The sequence below is a fragment of the Nuphar pumila genome, chromosome 6 (assembly GCF_984573655.1).
Source record: "Nuphar pumila chromosome 6, dmNupPumi1.hap1.1, whole genome shotgun sequence".
NCBI lineage: Eukaryota > Viridiplantae > Streptophyta > Magnoliopsida > Nymphaeales > Nymphaeaceae > Nuphar > Nuphar pumila.
This window is the reverse complement of record NC_143254.1, coordinates 16383001-16404070: the sequence shown is the minus strand read 5'-3', so window position 1 is coordinate 16404070 and position 21070 is coordinate 16383001. Positions and strand designations below refer to the sequence as shown.

At 37.1% G+C, this 21070-nt stretch overlaps 1 protein-coding gene across 1 annotated transcript; it reads left to right on the top strand.

The window, feature by feature from the left end:
- The first annotated feature begins 5079 nt into the window (after positions 1-5079).
- LOC149834110 (uncharacterized) lies at positions 5080-20404 on the top strand. The gene is made up of 3 exons (XM_090009977.1): positions 5080-5604; positions 16778-16867; positions 20228-20404. Exons 1-2 carry the CDS (start codon positions 5301-5303, stop codon positions 16843-16845), a joined length of 372 nt encoding a protein of 123 aa, XP_089866103.1. The 5' UTR covers positions 5080-5300; the 3' UTR covers positions 16846-16867; positions 20228-20404.
- The last annotated feature ends 666 nt before the right edge of the window (positions 20405-21070 follow it).

The window sequence follows — 21070 nt, the reverse complement described above, 5'->3', positions numbered from 1 at the left end:
TCAAAACTCAAATTTTCTCATAAACGGAATTGGGAAAGACCGATACATAAATGGATCAGGTGTGATACCTCATATGAACGGGGTCACATCCCTCTGTAACAACACGAGGACTGATCAATTTTGTGGTTTGAAGAAATCAGATTTAAAAATAGATTAAATAAATAAATAAGAAAAAAACTAACTATAGGAAATTACTATGTTCTTGATATTTATTAATTTTAATTTCTGATATCAGCATGTATATTGGGTTGTATGTTTATTTTGTAACTTGTAATTAGGTCTGAAAACGTGTTTAGGTATTGGTTGATATGCATTCGTAATTAAAATTTTGATTTCTTTGGTTTAATGTGTTAATACGAGTTAATTAGGTAATATGGGGTTAACATGATCATGTGATGTTCATTTGTAGTTTATTTGCGATTGAATCATCATAAAATTTTATGCATATAAGTTGTATCATTTTCATTATGTGTTAAGCATGCATTTAAAATTTTTGAACTAACTATCTAAGGTTAGATTCGTATTTGGGACGTAATTGGTTTTCATATTGGACTTGTAACTCCCAAACCCTGAACCCAAAGGCTACCAAATTGTTTGGGGGTCTTCTACACACATGGAAGGTGTCTTAGAATGAAAGTGAGGCTCGAAGGTAGTATGGTTTGAGAGTTGTGCCCACCGCAACCTAAGATCGCAAATTTGCTCGAGTTTATGGGACTGTTTTGGACATGTTCTAGTGTCAGATTTTAATTCTCAAAAAATATAGAATTTGAGGACAAAATTTTTACACACCACATATGGTAAAAATTTTATCCATACCTATAATTCCCAAAATTCCATGTAAGCAATGAATTTTTTTGTAAATTATAGAAAATAGGTTCTATCAAAAAAATCCTTAGTAGGGTCTACTTTCATATTTTTTGTGAATTATTGACATTGAATTTTGAGACGAGGTTTACGATATCTGAAATCTAACATTGTAAAAATTTATGTTAAAATTTTTGGATTTTATTAATATATGATCAATATATTGGGACCAAACCTTTTCTGTCAATCTTGTGTCAAGAACATGTTATGTTCTGCGTAGTTTCGAACCGAATAACCTTCGATAATTTGTTTATAATTCTCAAACTATGATGAGTTTTTATGAACGATTTATGGGGTTTGAGAGGTAACATATATGGGTACATCTGATAGAAAATTGAGACTCGAACTTAGTATGTACACTATTGGGCAACTATTGTAACAACAGTGTATTTTCTGCTTAACTGAGAAATGAGTCGGTTGGATGTGTGAAGCATATGCTTCCATAAATAATATGTCCAATGCCATTACGCTATGTTGATATGTTAATACAATTAAGTATGAAAATGTACACCACATATTTATGTTAATGCATGCCATGAAGTTATGTTAATGCATGTCAATAGATTCTGTGAATGCTTACCCCTGAAATGTGTTAATGCATGCTACTGAAATATGCAAATATATGCTACTGAATTATATAAATGCATGACATATGGGTATACTAATGTTTGGTATGTGATGATGTGAATGCATGATGTGAATCATAATTCAATGTTGAACATGTAAGTATGCAGTGTTTGATAAGTTGATGCATGATGTGAAATATACAAATGAATATTGATGTTTTATGAATTGTATGCTTGGCATGTATGTTATGAAAGCATTGAAATTAAGCATCTGTATGCCAAAAATGAAGGTATGTAACCTCGAAATAGCTTAAATATATTTGTGCATAATGACAATAGAATCAATGTAATAAAAGATCTAATTGTAAGCATTTATTCCATTGATGCTTATAATGATTGGGAAAGCGATACTTTCAGCTCCATGAGAAGTTTATTTAAAGCACAAAAGGTTGCTTTCCCCCCACAGTAGCCTTAGGGTGGTAGGTATATAACTCATGAATGAAGACTAATATATCATGATAGAGGTGTTGGGAGCTCTTTCTCAACAAGGTTGTTCCTCATTCAGGATTGGTAACTGGTGCATAACTAGCTAGAGTTAAGCCACAACTTGTTTAAATATACCCTCTTCTTAAGTCGTTGTCCTGATCAAGGTAAAGTCTATGTTAGTACCCAAAAAATAAGGATATCAAAATAATAATTGAATGTGCATTAGTTTAGACATTGCATTATCACTTAAAAAAGAAAACCTAAATAAAAAAGTTAAAGTTACTCATGCATGAGAGTAATATTGGGTTCATATTGGTAAGTACATGCATTATTTAACTAATGCATAATTTGATAACTATTGTTGAATCAATTTGTGGTATGTATTGATACTTAAAATTGTGCTATGAATTAATATATGCTTATGTGATTATTCGTAATTGTGTGAAAGTGTGTATTATGCATAGCTTATTCTATTTACATATATTGTATTTTAGTATTCTCTACTAAGACTCGATGAGTTTGACACCAATTATTACATATGTGTATTGAATGAGGAGCCATGCGATGATTGGATGTTGCGGTGAGTCGAGAGTCAATCTTTTTTTTTCCTAAGAATTTTTTTAAGTTAAGTATATTTTGTTATGATGGACTTTAAAAGACTCTGTTATTATTTTTAATTTGATATGACCGAATTAATTTTTATATGAATGGCCTTGGTATTTTAATTTAGTTGCGATGATTGATCGAACTGTAATTCACCCAATTTGTTTAACCGAATTCAACAAACAATTTTTGTTGTAATTTTAAAATTATTTGAAAAAGGGTTTTGTCTAATAGATGCATTTTCTCAAATTCAGTTATAAGGAGCTATTAAATGTCGGTGCTTGGGAGGCTGGCTCCTTAGAGCTTAATTCAGTAAAGGCAATGTCATATGTAAGATCTTGCATTTAATTGTGTATAAATTTTTTATATTTTTTGAGTTAAAATTTTGGGACATTACAGATTAAAGCATATGTGTCATTAATCATGGTAACATCTCATGATGAGATAACACCCGTATTCTTCCTCTTCCTCTTCCTCTTCTTTTTCATGTGTGGACAACTTTGCAAAATTATACCTATTTCATAAAATCACAAGAATAAGTAAAAAAATTAATACTACCCATAGTTTTAACAAATAATAAAATTGTTATATAGTTTCAAACTTTCAACAAATAATAATAATGTTCTTACCTATGAGAGTGCACTTATCCTTGAAGTTTGAGAGGAAATAAAATGGCATTGGAGAGTTGAACGATGACCAATGAACACGTCATCTCAATCTCTCCATATAAATATACATATTCAGGTTGTGCCCACCTATGCTAAAAATTGCTAATTTGATACATCATATTTAGTACAAAAATAGATGAAAATAGCAAAGAAGAATTGTAAAATATTGTGCACATAACAAGTTTTCCTTATAATATAATAAAAACATTGTTAAAAATGGCATATGATCAATAAAACAACAAAAAACTTTTTTGAAAACATACGTTGCTTAAATGATCTTTTTAAACATTATTTCCATCATTCCATTTCTAAGTGGGAACTCTTTTAACAACCTCATTCTATGCACACAACAAGCTGAAGAAGTCGCATAACTCCCATAACATTTGTTTCAATATGCAAAATGGAACATCAAACAAAATTACATAAATTATACGAAAACTAAAGAACCAAAATCAATGTAGTTTGAATAGGTTTAAAGAAGCAAAAACAATATTTTCTTTTAAAAGCATAAATTATAGAATATATGTTTAGTCATGCACACATTTAAGACCCCTTGATCCTTCTATCATTTTGCTCTAAACACCACCAAAAGCATATGATGCTCTCTCAAGCTTACAAGGCATCAAAGAAAAAGATAATTGTTCATGTATAATTTTCAGAAATGTACAAACATAGACATACCGGGAAACACTCAAAAGTATTCTACCACGGTCCATCAAAGTACATCCGAAACCATGATAGTCTAATGTAAACTATTTTCAAGAAAATTGTATAAGCAACTACTAACAAAGGACATAGACTTTGTTTCACTTATAAACATGGAATCACTCCAAATCGAAGGCATCAATACAAACATATTGCAATAATCTGCAATTTTATAACTACAAAACATATAGATACACAGACATGTTAAGCTCTTAAGAAATTCCATCCATATAAAAAATCATTTTAAATCGAGAGCATCCAACAACTTACTAAATCAATCCAGGCATAACAACACACAAAAACTACATCTAACATACTTAGAGCCCTCAACAAGCAACTTTCCTAAGCTCGCAGCACTTGATTTAGATGATGAACCTATGTATTTGATACAACTAATTCGAGTCAAAAAACAAAGCCAGTAAAACTCAAAAAAAAATGATAGATCCCAAAACTATAACACACAGTTTATATGAACAAAGTTGTTTTCTCCCTTATTTTATAAGATCATAAGAAAAGAAGCAAACACTTGACCAAAAAATTACATATTATTCTTGAAGAAGATACTCTTTTATAAATCACATGAAATGGCGGTTGTGAAAAAATCTCAAAACACTTAAAAAAAATAAATGGGGGTAGTAGTAACATGGTAAAACATAAAACAAAAAAAGAAAGGGCATAGATAAAACATAGAGGCAAATTTTTTAAAAAAGACCTAAAACCAACATATTTTTTTGTGCTTAAAATATGAAGTTTTTTTATCAAATACACCAATTTTAAACATTTGTGTCCAAGTTGTTCTAATGATGGATCAAATGCGGGACAAATAGACAATATTGTTCTAAAGTAGTCAATACAAACACTAGACAAAGATTTCCATGTAACTGTCTTGGACAGGGTCAGAACATAGTGTCCTTGTCTAGCATTGTCCGCGAATCATAAGCCCTAGTGTGGGCAGGCTTGACCAGGCCTATCTTGGTGAACGGCCAGGTGGAACCGGTTCATTAGTGCAGCCCGTTGCCCACCCCTATCTGGCATCATGAGATGATGGACTGGATTTATTCGTTTTGCATTGTCACTGGAGTGACCACTCTTCCATTTGCAACTTTGGATTTGCACCTATTAAAGAGCTTTCCCGCGTACCTAGAGAGAGAGAGAGAGAGAGAGAGAGAGAGAGAGAGAGAGAGAAAAAAAGGATGATCCATGGGATGGCTTGGACGTCGACGATTCCTACTTCCAACCCTTCGTCCGACTCTCCTCCCTTAGAAGCGTCCCCCTCAAATCTCAAACACCCATCTCGAGAAAACCATCAACCCTTCGCCTCATTCCCTCAATTCCACCCAACTCCCGTCTCTCGAACCCTTTTCGCAACGCCTTCGCACCTCCGCCTTTCATTCCTAGCGGTACCGAGATGAAAACCCAATTCGCAGCTTCCAAAATGCCGCTGCCGATCGGGAGAATTCCGGGGAAGATGTGGAATTGGAATGGAGCTCACGAATTGGGCAGTGGGTTGAGGGTTCACCATCGGATTCCTGGACCAGCTGGGGCTGTTCAGTTGGCTATGCAGAGGGATAATGAAGTTGGTGAGGATCGATCTCGGTATTGGCAAGATGGTGTTTCTTTCGAGTTAATGGGATGCAAAGACGATGAAGATTCCAGGAAGAATCCATGGTTATACGCCATGGATTTTATCGAGAAGCAGAAATCTGAATTGGGTATTGCAATTTTTTTATTTTAGTTTTTCTTTTGCAGTTTAATTGTTTCTGTGAAACTCCGCCTGTGTAGTTATACACTGCCGGTCCCAAGCCCGGATAAAGGAGGAGGGTTGCGGTAGGCCTGTGACAGCCAGCATAAAAACTTTGTCATATCCTATGAAAATGAACCAATATGAGAATTTCGTTAGGGCGTTCCCTACTGAGCGACGCGCTGTACTCTCTAGGCCCGGAGGCAGGAGGCAGTGATAAATGTGCAAGGGTTGCTAGGTCGTCGCCCAGAAGCGACGCGTCACACCGGCGCTCGGGTGTGGTGTCAAATAGGCAAGGGTTCCCTCACTTTGTTGGACGGGTGGGGGTAAAGAAGTTAGTCCAAGACCATAAAATTAGGTTAGCCACTTGGAACATAGGGTCTTTAACTGGTAAGTTGGTAGAGTTAGTAGATGTTATGTGTAGGAGAAAGATTGATATTTTATGTCTTCAAGAGACCAAATGGGTAGGTGAGAAAGCTAAAGTGATAGAACCTTGGGGATATAAGATTTGGTATACAGGAATAAATAGGAATAGGAATGGAGTAGGGATTGTTATGAGTCGTCAGTTTATAGATAATGTAGTTGAGGTCCGTAGGAAGGGTGATAGAATTTTACTTATTAAATTAGTATTAGGTATGGATATTATTAATATTATTAGTGTTTATGCACCTCAAGTAGGTTTAGATGATTCCATTAAGCATCAATTTTGGAAAGATTTAGATGGAGTAGTACAAGAGACATCTTATGGAGAAAAGCTTTTCATCGGCGGTGACCTTAATGGACATGTAGGCATTAGTAGGGATGGATTTGAGAATATCCATGGAGGCTATGGTATAGGAGAAAGAAATGAAAGTGGAGAAAGGATTTTAGATTTTTGTTTGTCCTATGATATGATCTTAGCAAACACTTGGTTTAGGAAGAGGGAGTCTCACCTAGTAACATTTAAAAGTGGGGTTAATACGAGTCAAATAGATTTTTTCGTACTTAGAAAGAGAGATAGGGGTTGTTGCATCGATTGTAAGGTTATACCAGGAGAAAGTGTAGCTACACAACATAGAGTCTTAATTTTAGATCTTAGAATTAGACAATGCCGCAAAAGGGATAGACATAGGATAGATCCTAGAATTAAGTGGTGGGCACTGAAAGGAGCTAAACAAGGAATGTTTGTAGAGCAGGTAGTTAAGGAAGTTGATTGGTGTCTCGAGGAGGATTCAGAATCAATGTGGAATAAGATAGCGGGTGGTATGAGAAAAGTAGCTATGGAGGTATTGGGTGAGTCTAAAGGCGGTGCACCACTAGGTAAGGATACATCATGGTGGAACGAGGATGTCAAATTAGCTATTAAGGTTAAAAGAGAGTGTTATAGAAATCTAAGTAAGAGTCGTGATAATGAGAATTTGGAGAAGTATATGATAGCAAAGAAGGAAGCTAAAAAAGTTGTTCGAAACGCGAGGGCTAAGGTATATAAGGAGGTTTATGACAAGTTGGATACCAAAGAAGGCGAGAAGGATATTTATAGGCTTGCAAAGATGAGAGATAGGAAATCGAAGGATTTGGGTATGGTTAGATGTATCAAAGATGAAACGCAAAGGGTTTTAGTCAAAGATGAGGAGATTAAGGAGAGATGGAAAGATTATTTTGATAAGCTATTTAATGATAGTCATGCTCAAGATCTTGGAGACTTCTCCATTCCTTTTCATGAGATAAATCGTGACTTCATGCGCAAGATTCAAAAGAAAGAAATTGCAGAGGCTTTGAAGAAAATGAAATCAAGAAGGGCAGTTGGCCCAGATGGTATACCTATCGAGGCTTGGAAATGCTTGGGAGAGAAAGGTTTAGAATGGTTGACAAATCTTTTTAACTTGATTTGGCGAACAAATAAGATGCCTAATGAGTGGAGGAAGAGTACTTTGGTGCCTTTATATAAGAATAAGGGTGATATACAAGATTGCACAAACTATCGTGGTATAAAACTCATGAGTCATACTATGAAACTTTGGGAGAGGGTGATTGAGTCTAGGTTGAGGAAGGTTGTCATGATATCGGAGAATCAATTTGGTTTTATGCCTGGAAGATCAACTATGGAAGCTATACATCTTCTTAGACAACTTATTGAAAGATATAGAGAGATGAACAAAGATTTGCATATGGTTTTTATTGATTTAGAGAAGGCATACGATAGAGTACCTAGGGACGTTCTCTGGTGGACAATGATGAAGAAAGGTGTTTCTCTCAAGTACATTAGTATAATTAAAGATATGTATGAAGGAGTAGTAACCAATGTCCGCACTTGTGGAGGGGTGACAACCAATTTTCCGATAACGGTTGGGTTACATCAAGGATCTGCTTTAAGCCCTTTCCTATTTGCGATAGTGATGGATGAACTTACGAGATCAATTCAAGAAAATGTACCGTGGTGTATGTTGTTTGCTGATGATATTGTTTTGATTTATGAGTCTAGAGCTGGGGTTAATGCTAAGTTAGAATTATGGAGACAGACATTGGAAGCTAGAGGTTTTAAGTTGAGTAAGAGTAAGACTGAATATATGGAATGTCGGTTTAGTAAGCAATGAAGTAGTGATGGGAGTGTAGTGAAGCTTGGTGAGCAAGATATACCGGTGAATGATTATTTCAAATATTTGGGATCCATCATTCAAAAGTATGGAGAAATTGATGGAGATGTAAATCATAGGATAAAGGTTGGGTGGATGAAATGGAAAAGTGCTACTGGAGTGCTGTGCGATCGTAGAATGCCATTGCGGTTGAAGGGAAAGTTTTATAGGATGACTATTAGACCCGCTTTACTATATGGTACGGAATGTTGGGCTGCCAAGAGACATCATATTCAAAAAATGAGTGTAGCTGAGATGCGGATGCTTAGATGGATGTGTGGAAATACAATAAAAGATAAGATTCGGAACGAAGAGATACGTAAGAAGGTAGGTGTTGCACCCATTGAAAATAAGATGCGAGAGAATCGTTTACGGTGGTTTGGACATATTCGGCGAAGGCCTAATGATGCTCCAGTTAGAAGGTTGGAGAAATGGGAAAATATATTAGTTAAAAGAGGTCGGGGTAGGCCTAGGAAGACTTGGATGGAGATGATAGGAAAGGATATGAATGCTTTGAACCTCACCGAGGACATGGCGTTGGATAGAAATGATTGGAGGAAAAGGATTCATGTGGAAGACCCAAAATGAATTTCTTTTTGGTTCATATCGCTGACCCCAATTGTTTTGGGATGAAGGCGTAGTTGTTGTTGTTTGTTTGTTGTAATTGTTTCTGTGAATAATTAAATGTAAGAGGAAACGAAAAAGTGAAGGAACTCTGGGATTGATACCTTTTCTCATCCTCAGAGACAATCCATTATATAGAGATATTACAGATCATAACGGTTACATCTTTGACTACAGAGATAATACAACTCACATTTGTTACAAGATAATGGAAAGTAATCTTCTGATTTTCTGTCTCCTAAGATAAGCCAGTACCAGATTTCATGCCTTGACTTATGTCTGGTAAATCACGCCAACCTGTTATGCATTTCTCATGTTTATCATTTCCTGAACATGCCTTAACATCCCCCGTCAAGCTTAACGTGGGTTTGCTAACGTTGAGCTTGAGTCTAAACTTCTCAAATTTGGCAGTATGGAGAGGTTTGGTAAGTCCATCAGCTAATTGCTCATCAGTACGAATGAATTGAATTTGTAGATTTCCTTTGTTAACATGATCATGAACAAAATGAAAATCTACCTCCACATGCTTAGTGCGTGCATGAAAAACAGCGTTGGCTGCCAAATATAGTGCGCCGATATTATCACACCATAGATCATGTGGTCGTGAAAGTGATATTCCCAATTCTTCAATCAACGACCTCAACCATAGTAATTCTCCTGTTGTTTCTGCTAAGGATTTATACTCAGATTCAGTACTCGATCTTGCCACTGTTCGTTGTTTTCTAGATCCCCAAGAAACCACATTTTCGCCTAGGAAGGTAACAAATCCTCCGGTGGATTTTCTGTCCTCTTGACTTCCAGCCCAGTCGGCGTCTGCAAAGCCACTAAGATGAAGCGAGCTGGACTGACGAAACCTTAGACCATAATCTATAGTTCTCTTTGAATAACGTGATATCCGTTTGACTAAGCTCCAGTGACTATTAGTCGGAGAGTGCATAAATTGACTTGCACGATTGACCGAGAAGGCTACATCTGGCCTTGTCAGCGTAATATATGGAGAGCACCAATTATACTTCGATAGAGTTGAGGATTTTCAAAGTTTGATTTATCCTCATGAATATTAACTGAAGGAATCATAGGAGTTGATGTGGGATTGGATCTTCTCAATATACTTTGAAGGTAAGTTCGTTGAGACAGTATTATCTCCTTTCTTTCTCGTTGAACTTCCACTCCTAAGAAAAATGATAGTTGGCCCAGATCTTTAACTGAAAAAGACTGCACCAGCTGATGGATAACTTGTTGAATTCTGTCTTTAGATGACTCAGTGATGATAAGATCATCAACATAGACTAGAAGGTAAACTCGGTCCTTGCCTTTTTCCAATGTAAATAATGACGAGTCTGATTGAGAGATTCGGAATCCATGACTAATCAAGAATTCACTTAGTCGATGATACCACGCTCTAGGAGCTTGCTTAAGCCCATAAATGGCTTTGTCGAGCTTGCAAACATAATCCAGATGTTTGAGATCCTTGTAGCCTTCAGGTTGGTACATATTAACATCTTCAAATAATATCCCATTCAGAAAGGCATTATTGAAATCTAGTTGACGTAAGTCCCAACAATGCTGAGTAGCTAGGGCAATGAGAACCCGTATGGTTGTGGGCTTGATAACAGGACTGAAAGTCTCGGTGTAATCGATTCCAACTTCTTGAAGATACCCTTTTGCTACTAAGCGAGCTTTATGACGAGCAATAGATCCGTCGGCATTCCGTTTTACTTTGTATACCCATTTGGATCCTATAACGTTGAAATGGTTCTTAGCAGGAACTAAGTGCCATGTGTGATTCTCTTGAAGTGCCTTGAACTCTTGATCCATTGCTCTACGCCATTGAGGACTCTGAACAGCTTGACCATAATTAACATGTTCAGTTTCAATAGGAATTGTCTCTTGACTGGTTGCCACAAAAACTTTTGGTTTAAGAGATCTTGTCATGGATCTTGTAACCATGGGATGACTGTGATATTCAGGTCTAACAATTTTGTTGGGTGAGTCTGCCAATATTTCAGGATCTGAGTCTGATGGTGATTCTGATGGTTGAGACTCGGTATGGTATTTTCTGCAATAACTAGATTTGGATCAGAATTTATTTGTTCTTGAAGGGTCTCTTGATTACAAATTTTCTCACGGACAAGTAGAGGTTTGTGACGAGTTGGGATTTGGATATACCTCATTTTGAACATTGGTAAGTTAAATCGGTGAGAGTCCCCAATAATCGTGACTTAGACCATTAGCTTTATCTAATTCACGCCCTTGGTACCTTGTTGTTTCGTCGAAGACAACATGCCTCGTCATATATATTCTACGAGTCTTAGGATCCCAGCATTCATATCCTTTTTTGTTGAGTGCCATACCCTACAAAGATACATTGAGTGCTTTTTGGTTGCAACTTGTGCTAATTATAGGGAGTCAGAAAAGGATAACAGATAGCTCCAAAAGGTTTCATCTGAGAATAGTCAGGAATTTGACCAAACAAACATTCATATGGAGATATAAAATTTTGCAATTTTGATGAAGGCAAACAATTGATAACAAATGTAGCAGTTCGAAAAGCCTCAACCCATAATTCGCTTCCAAGATTAGCATCATGGAGCATAGTGAGTGCAGTCTCGACTATGTGACGGTGCTTGCATTCGGCAAGCCCGTTCTGTTCAGGCATGTGTGGGCATGAGTAGCGATGGATGATTCCATGCATTTTTAGAAATTGTTCAAAATTGTTGCTACAAAACTCACCACCATTGTCAGATTGAAATATTTTTATAGAGGTTTCAAGTTGTTTTTCAACAATAGCTTTAAACTGAACAAAACAGTCATATACGTCTGACTTGTTTTTCATCGGAAATAGCCAACTAAATCTGGAAAAATTATCAACTATTAACAAGTAGAAGTGATATCCTCCTTTTCCCATAACTGGAGAGGGGCCCCATACATCACTGTGCATTAATTCTAGAGCATGAGATGCCTTGTAGTTTGATTAAACAAATGGAATTTTATGAGACTTTCCAGCTAGACAATGTTCACACACTAATGGAGTAGACGTCTTTCTCTCTTTTATTGAAATAAAATTTCTAGAGTGAAGCTGGGCAATCTTCTTTGAGTTATCATGCCCAAGTCGCCGATGCCAACTTGAATAGGTCGCTTCTCTACCCATAGTGATCAGATCAGCCTTTGATTGTGCCCTAATTGGATAGAGCCCGGCGCGAGTCTTCTGTCCCTGCAGTTTGATTTTGCCCGTCTGTCGATCCTTTACCACAAAGCCAAATGGTGAAAATTCAAATATACAGTCATTGTCTGTTGTGAATTTTCCTACTGAGATCAGATTATTTGAGATACTAGGAACATGCAGAGTATTTTTTAAGATGAAAGAGGAGTTGCTTGAATGTAAAGTTTTATCTCCAACATAAGCTATAGAAAGAGAAGAACCATTACCAACAAGTATTGAGTTTGTGCCCTGATATGCTAATTTATTTTCCATTTGACGATCAGTATTGGTGATGTTGTTGGTGGCGCCCGTATCTGGGTACCAGTAGCTATCATCCTCTTGTACATTCATGGCTGATAGAGCCTTAGATATGTCCCAGCATGATTTTGTAGAGTGACCCTTCCGTTCGCAGTATTGACAAATGATAGGAGGACGCTGGGAATGATTTTGGTTGTTTCTTTGATTTTGCTCATTGTCATGGCTCCGGCCTTGTCCACGACCACGTCCTCGAAAGAAACCGCGTCCACGACCTCTTTCTCTAAAGGTACTAAAGGCTACTTGCGTAGACTCATTGTTCTCGGGCATTTTTGGTTTTAACAGAGCTAGACGCCTTTCTTGATTGATGAGCAGATCATATAAATCTAGGAATGATGGCACAGAAAAGGTTATACCTGCCGTCAGAGTAGTGATGAAGCTTTCATACTCGTCTGACAATCCATTCAATGCAATTTGCACAAGTTCATCGTCAGGAGTGTGATGACCAACAACTTGTAGAGTATCGGAAAGATGTCTAATTTTGTCAAGGTAACTTCTCATATTCATATCTCCTTTCTTGATGAAATGCAAGTCCTTCTTGAATAGCATTACACGTAGTGGAGATTGTAAACCATATGTTCTTTCTAAATAGAGCCAGGCTTCTCCTGCTGTTTTGGTGTGCACAATCTGGCTAAGCACACTCTCAGTCACCATGGCCTTGATCCAGCTGAGGGCCAGCTGATCTAATTTTCGCCACTTTAGAAACAGTGGATTAATACTCTTCTCATCTTTGTCATTGGAGATAAACTGTTGTGTGTACACAAAGGGAAGAGACGCCGACCACGCAGGATACTATGCCTACCGCTTCAGATATTACCAAGTTTCAAGGGGCTGTCTATGTACGGCGAAATAAAGACAATGCTCAGCGAACCGATGTGCACCCTAGAAGGCCTGAGAGGATTCGTCATCCTATTGAAAGATGGGTTAGTTATAACAACTTCTCTACAGACTTGCAGTTATTCATCTCCCAGATTGAAAAACAGGATGAACCTATTAGTTTTTTACAAGCATCTATGTCACTCAAATGGGTTGAAGCCATGAATGAGGAAATGAAAGCCTTACATAAGTGTGGAACTTGGGAGATTGTTCCCAGACCATCCGACAAAAATGTTGTAAGTCTAAATGGGTCTATAAAATAAAGTATAAACCAGATGGATTTATTGAACGCTATAAGGCAAGGTTGGTGGCAAAAGGTTTCACTCAAGAATATGGGCAAGATTATGATGAGACTTTTAGTCATGTGGTCAAGATGGGAACTATTCAATTAATTTTGTCTTTGTCGGTTCAGTATGGATGGACTCTTAATCAACTTGATGTTAAAAATGCATTTCTGTATGGTAGCATGAAAGAAGAGGTGTATATGGAGCAACCCTCTGGTTATGCAGAATATAGCCCCAGCACACATGTTTGCAAACTACAAAGAGCCATTTATGGGTTAAAGCAAGCTTCTCGTTCATGGTTTGACAGTTTTTCCCTTGAAGTTCAGTTCAGCGATACGATTTCATTCGTTCTCACCTCGATCATTCATTGTTTATTTTCTGTGATCGTCAGGTACGTACCTTGATTCTTATATATGTGGATGACATTATTATTACTGGGAATTCAGATGAACACATAAAATCAACGAAGGACTTACTGAGTCGACAATTTAAGATGAAAGATTTGGGAGTCTTACGTTATTTCTTGGGAGTTGAAGTGGATAGACAGAATGGATCTCTTTCATTAACCCAACACAAATATACCTTAGATCTGTTGGAAAAGGCAGGCATGACAGATTGTAAACCACTACCCACTCCTAGTGTATTAAACCACAAGCTCAGCTCTCAAGATGGGGAATCATATAAAGACTCCAAGCAATATCGTAGTCTCGTTGGAATGCTTCAATACCTCATCTTTACCAGACCAGACATTGTGTATGCAGTGAACCAAGTGTCACAATTCATGCATGATCCACGAACAGAGCATATGAATGTTGTTAAGAGAATTTTTCGATATTTAAAAGGCACTCTTGGAGATGGTCTAGTCTATCATCAGTCCAAGTCCAAAGGGAAGCGACATCGATTAGATGTTTACACAGATGCAGATTGGGCTGGAGATCCGGATGACAGGCGATCGGTTTCTCGATTTTGTGTTTTTCTGGATGGGAACTTGATAGCGTAGAGTAGCAGGAAACAACGTGCAGTTGCACGATCCAGTACAAAAGCTGAGTACCGATCTATGGCGGCCGCTACAACAGAGGCTACATGGCTGAGACATCTTTTGACTGAGATCGGAGAATCTATTATGCCCACCAATCTCCTTTGCGATAATCAAAGTGCCATACAAATTGCTTTCAATCTCATTCATCACAGTCGTACCAAACATATAGAGATTGATCAACACTTCATTCGGCAAAAGATCGAAGATAGAGAAGTTGAGCCAGCTTATGTTCCCACAGCTGATCAAGTGGCGGATTTGTTTACTAAGGGACTTACCAGCGTCCACTTTTGGTTTTTGAAGAACAAGTTGTCCATGGTACGAAACCATGCACAACTTGAGGGAGACTATTAAGAATGTATATGTACATACGGGTCCAAATTTGGACCCTCAGACCCGATCCGATCCGTGTATTATATATATATCAAAGAATAGGGCACGATTATTATTGATTAAGAATCATGCTTCTCGTGGCTGTCTCCTCTCTTCTCTTCCTCACAGCAGTGATACAAAAGGCCAAGATTATAGGTGCGTGATTCCTTAGAGAGATGACCTCGGGTTCTGTCATTCTCTTTTTTGCAATATGACATCCCAGTTTAAGTGGGTATGTTTATTACTGGCTTTTGAGGAGGCTAAGGTTTAAATTTTGTAAGTTTGGATGTAATAGCATGTAATGTATGTGATTAGGAAGATTGAAAAATTACATTTTCTTGCTGCTGTGCTTATATTTTATTTACAGTAGTTTTAGATGCCTTTCAGTTGCATGATTCTAAGAGCAAGCATATGGATGGTGTTAGAATTGGCATGTTTGACTGTTGAAAAAATCTAAACTTGGATCAGGGAATGATAAGAGCCAAGCAGATGGTGATCTTAAGTCATTTATATATGTCTGCACAGACCAAAGGTATATTTGGTGAATGTATTTCAAAAATAAATGTGTCATTAGCAAGGAGCTTCATCAACATACAGACTTGTAGCTTCCATAATTTAACAAAATCATGAATGACTTCAGATAGATGGATATCAAGGTCCATGGAGATCTCATTAAATATGAAGACATTGTATGAGTTTTAATTCCACTACGTTTATATGGTTAAGAACTTAAGAGGGTTTGGCTTGATGATGTAAAATTGTGAGGCTGTAAATGAGCATCAACCTGAACAGATGAATCTCAAGAATACTTTTCCATTACTAACACATGTTTCTTGTGTAAATGTCGCCTATCCTCCTCTTTGCATTTGCATCCTTTCAAATGTGCCATCTTCTTAAAGTCTTTCACTCTAGATCTCTGCTTTCTCCACAAATTCCTTGTTCCCTATTTCCCAACCAACTACTTTGTTACTTATCCATCTAACTAGACCTTCACTTTGTCTGCTGCCTTTCTTTGGTAAAAGGAAGCAGCAGTGTTATCCATGACCCTGGAAACCATTAATGTGGTAAAAAATCTTGCCTTCCTTGAATTGATTGAAAAATGTTCCAAGTACTTTTAGCCAATAGGAATTGTCTAGGACAGAATTTAGAGTGCCAGCTTTGAGATTTATAACCAAATTTCAAACTCTGCCTCGAGGGCCAAGTATAGATGCCTGATAGTCCAAGTCTGATATTATCTGTGCTCATTCTTAGATGTAAAGCCCACTGGTGAATCTAAATTTTGGGACAGACTTAGGACTGTGAACTTGGAGGTTCAGAGCCAAATTTCAAAGCCTGCTGAAGTATTGAGGTATAGGTTAGTAGTCCATGTGCAACATTATTTGTGCTCCTTCTCTTTGGTTTAAAAGAATGTGTTGGTGACAAGACGTACTTTTTATCTGCTTTAAATACTCCTCTAAGCCTGCATAAAGCTTGACTGTTTTTATCCTTTACTGATATATTTGATGTGCACTAGAGCCCCTTTTTTTGTGCTTATGTTTTCAAAGATTGCATTCTTAACATATACTTCAAATTGCCGTTCTAAGCTACATTGGCTTCTCTCTGAGATGTAAGAATCATCTAAGATTGATTTTAATATTCAACATTTTTTTTTCATTAGCACACCACAGGAGTTAACATTTGTATAGTGCTTTATGGTTGCAAATTGCAATTGTTTTTGGAATCATCAATCCTGATTCGTACACTGTTGAAATTTGTGTTCTGTGGAATTTAAGTTGATGTTGTGCATCTTCTCTAAAGTTATTAACATGCTAATTTATTTATAGGTGCATCCCCTCATTCAGTGGAGATCACCTCAAAACAGATGGCACAGTCTGATGAGGAAGAGGGATAAACTTTTCTGCAAAGCTCCTGAAGTAAGAATGATTTTCTTTTTCCTTTTCCATTAGTGTTAGGAGCATGTTACTCTGGTACTTGGATTGATTTATATTGCATTGAGAAAGTATGCATTGAAATTCATTTTCATGTCATCTGCAGAATATTACAATATGGTATCTTGCTTGGTATTGCTTTCTTATGACTTTGAGTATGTTATTGTATTTTTGTTTATTCCATTCTAAGGCATATTTGTGATTTGAGGTGTTGGGTGATGTATTTTGGTTGCATGAATACATGTAGACATGGAAGTGCACATGATATTTGGAGTGAGAACTCGTATTGTCACTAATCATTTCTGTTACTGATGTTGAAAGAATGAAGTGAACAGAAAAGTTCATTAGAAATTTGTTGTAGAATAGATCTTTTTGTTCACACTAAGGGTTGTTGCTTCGTTTGGTTCTGCTCTGTTAGGCTTGTTAAACTAGGATCCACATTATGTTTGGTCCTTTTTATGTCAAATATCACTTTGTAAGGTATATCATGAGGTGTTATGTCTCTCAAGCATTTCCTGTGTGAAAGACCCACCATTTCTCTTTTTCATATATTGTAATAGTACAAAAGATTATAGTATTTTATTGGTACTCTTTAGTAAGTGAGCCAGCATGTCTCAAACTGAGTAATATCTCATGTTTGTAATGGTGCAAAGTGAAACATGAGTGTGTGTGTGTGTGTCTGTGAAGAATATGGTGTGGAGATATGTTGAGAATGTGAAGAAGAAGAAAGAATATGAAGTAGGAGATAAGGGATAAAGAAAGAAGGTTAGGTAAATAATAAGGCTGGAAAAATTATACATCTATTCACTTTGACTCAGTCATCTAAATATTCACACTGTAGTATTCTATGGACAGAAATGGCCTTTTGTACAAAATAAAATACAAAACAGTATCAAATGGGTAAGGGACCTGATTCCCCTGCACAAACAGAAACTGTATCATTCTTTCTAACAGCATGGGCTTGGCTGTAGTTTGTGGCAAGTTGAACCCACGAAGCATGAGCTGGCAAGCTCTATTCTTTTGGCTCCTTTGTCATGTATTTTGTGTTTATATTTTGTGCTTGTGTGTGTTGAATAAAAACTGAAGGGCTTGAGGATGCTTTAGGAGAGATCCATACATGTAATATAATTTTAGGCAGCAATCTGAAAGGGCTCCAAACCTTTGTCCTTGTGAATCAAAATACAAAATTCTGTTAACCAATTAAAATAATCTCTCTCTCTCTCTCTCTCTCTCTCTATATATATATATATATATATATATATATATATATATATATATATATATATTATGAATCATAGACATACACACACTAATGGATAAGAAATTGAAAATAACTGAAGATAAATTCTTTCTCTAACAATGTAGACTGGAAATTCCACATACGATCAAGAAAAGACTACCTATAAGAACATGACAGCCATGAAAGCCAATTGCTAAGGAAAAGGTAGAACCATGAATACTATTTGAAATACTGGAAGGTGCTTGGTAATGTTCCATTCCTTGAAAGCTAGTGGATACCATTGGAAATGAAACGGCAGCTAGACAAGAAAAGTCTTGCCGAAAAAGCAAACCCACATTCGTTTTGCACCAACATACAATACAAGTTCCTTGTCCCTTCATTGCAGCAGCTCAAAAACATTCAGGTGAGAGTGACCTTTTTTATGTTTTCTGAAAGAACGTCCTTTTCGGAGCAACCCTAAAACTCAGTTGCTGATTTCTTGGTGCAAGATATTTAGTTAAGAACAAAGATCAAGAATCTCTCTCTCTCTCTCTCTCTCTCTCTCTCTCTCTCTCTCTCTCTCTCTCTGTACCAAAGATGAGGATGCATTTTTATGAATGGGGGGCAACAAATTCAAACAGTTTACATGATTGAGGGGAGGGTGATGGTGTACATATATAGATAGAAGTAAATAAGGGGGAGATAGAGAGTTTTTTCTCTTTCTCCTTTTCTCTTTTTTTCTTTCCATATTTGTGGTGTTGCGGGAGAAGACAAGGGTAGATCTGCAATTGCAATGGTAGCTTTTAGCAAAATGAGACTTTTGTCCTTTTCAGTTGAACTTTTTATCATATGATTGGTGTTTTTTCTATTATTGCTATTTTTTTCAAAAAATTCCCCTTAGTTTTATTTATGATGATTTTGTGAGAAGCATTTATTGAATTAAATGAATCCTCGTATTCTGTTCTAAAGGATTGCAGATTCTTTGAATGGTTGCTCTGTTGAGGAGGAAGATGGAATTAGGATGGCCAAGGGGAGCTATTATTTTTCTAAATATATGTTGGGGATCTAATTTAAGCAGATGCTGCTGCTTCCTTTTAGAACAGACAAACCTACATTTTTGTGGTCATGATGATCAGGAGTTCATATTTTTCCTTCAAAATCATTATTTTCGTGCCGAGATCATTCCAGCATTATAGAGTCTAGAATCTGGATCCTTATCATTTGTCCCATGGTTTCCTAAGGTGGTATTTGCATCGCAGGATAAACACCACATGGGCAGAACGCATGGCACTTATCCTGGGCACAGTTGCTTTGTGCTGTCTTTAACACAGTGTGCTCTGCGTATCAAACATGGAACAGCACCCGGACAGGGATCGATCAGTCCCCGCACAGGTGTGTCCCGTGTATCAACACACCCTAAAGTTCTTGGGCAAAACAATGTTTGACTCCTGTTAACTTTTTAATGATATAGTGGTGCTCGGATGTCCCTAACAGACCCTGTCGTGAAAGACGCTAATGTCTTATTCTATGTCCACTCAAGTTTTGGTGATAATGCATCAATGTCTCCTTTTGGTATCATTTAAGTAATTAAAGAATTGATCATGGAAAATTTTCAAGCCTTGTTGGATACCACAAGAAGTTTGATTTATCGGGCAGTTTCTTTCTGCGGTGAGAATAAATTAATGTATAACATGTATGCAACTTTTGGACCCCATACATCTCTGTCTTTTGCCGGTTTCATGTGGTCTTATATTTTTTTGGCATGGTCTTTCCTAGGAAAGCACCTTTTGAGTGCAAAGTCCCTGAACCTGACATCTATTATATGTTCATGCATCGGTTTTAGAGTTTTCTGGGTCCACATGTAGATTTGGTTGTAATCTGCTTTATGTTTAGCTTAAACTGATGGGCTTAATGATGCAAAAAGTTATTTTTACATGATTCTTTGGATAAGATCATAAGACCAATGCATGGATTCTCAAGTTTCTTGTTTCTTCTCATCTATTGTGCTGAGAAGTTTGAAAATCTATCGTGTAGCTAAAGAGTTCGAAAAGATTGAATTATCACTTGCATTGGTTGCTTGAAATTTACCCCGTGTCTAATCTGATAAGTTCTGTTACAAAATGCAGGGACTGGATCCTCTGAATGATGTCCATGGTGTCACTGCAAATAGTTTGGGCTCTTGTTTGGTTAACTTTGTAACTTTCATATGTACAGCAAATCAGTTTAGGAGCTGCAGAGTTTTCTTCTGCTAATGTCTGTAAAATTTGTGCTCACTCAATTTATAGTCTGCTTTGCTCATTGCATTTATGGCTCTGAAATTGTCATTAGCTTCCTTATCACGTTATTTATTTTCCTTGAAATTCCTGAAATATCTGTGTTTGCAGAACACATTAAGCAAGGGAGAAAATGTAGTTTTGCTATAGTTTCCAGGAAATAAAATGGATACAAGAAAGAGATGCGAGAAGCGGATGCAGGAAGCGAGTGTTAAAAAAGTAGTATAAAGTGAGAAGCCGGATATGATTATGAAGCAGTGCAAAATCTCACAAGGTAGGAACAATTTTGCAAATCTACCAATAAACAGGGACTAATTGTCAAATAACCTTTTTCTTTTTAGAACTTCACGCACTCTGCTCACTAGCATAAAACCCAATGCCCCCCTTGCCCACTGGAGAGTTCACCTAACTTCGGCATTGTGGTAGAGGACACACTCTTGTGGTGGGATTTGTTACGTCCCTTCAGCTTCGTTACATTCACAAGTCACCCCCTACACAATGAACGGGGCCCTACTGGGCTGCTTTATCACTGTGACATGGGGCGATGTTTTAGGTAGGACCTACACAAGATTGGTTTGCCTAGGGGTTTACTGTGAGTAAGGGGTGGGCAATGGGTTGGGCAGCCCAGTGGGTCAATCTGACACGGCCGATCTGGCATTTAAGTTAAAGGTTTTAGGCCTTGACCCATTAGCTACT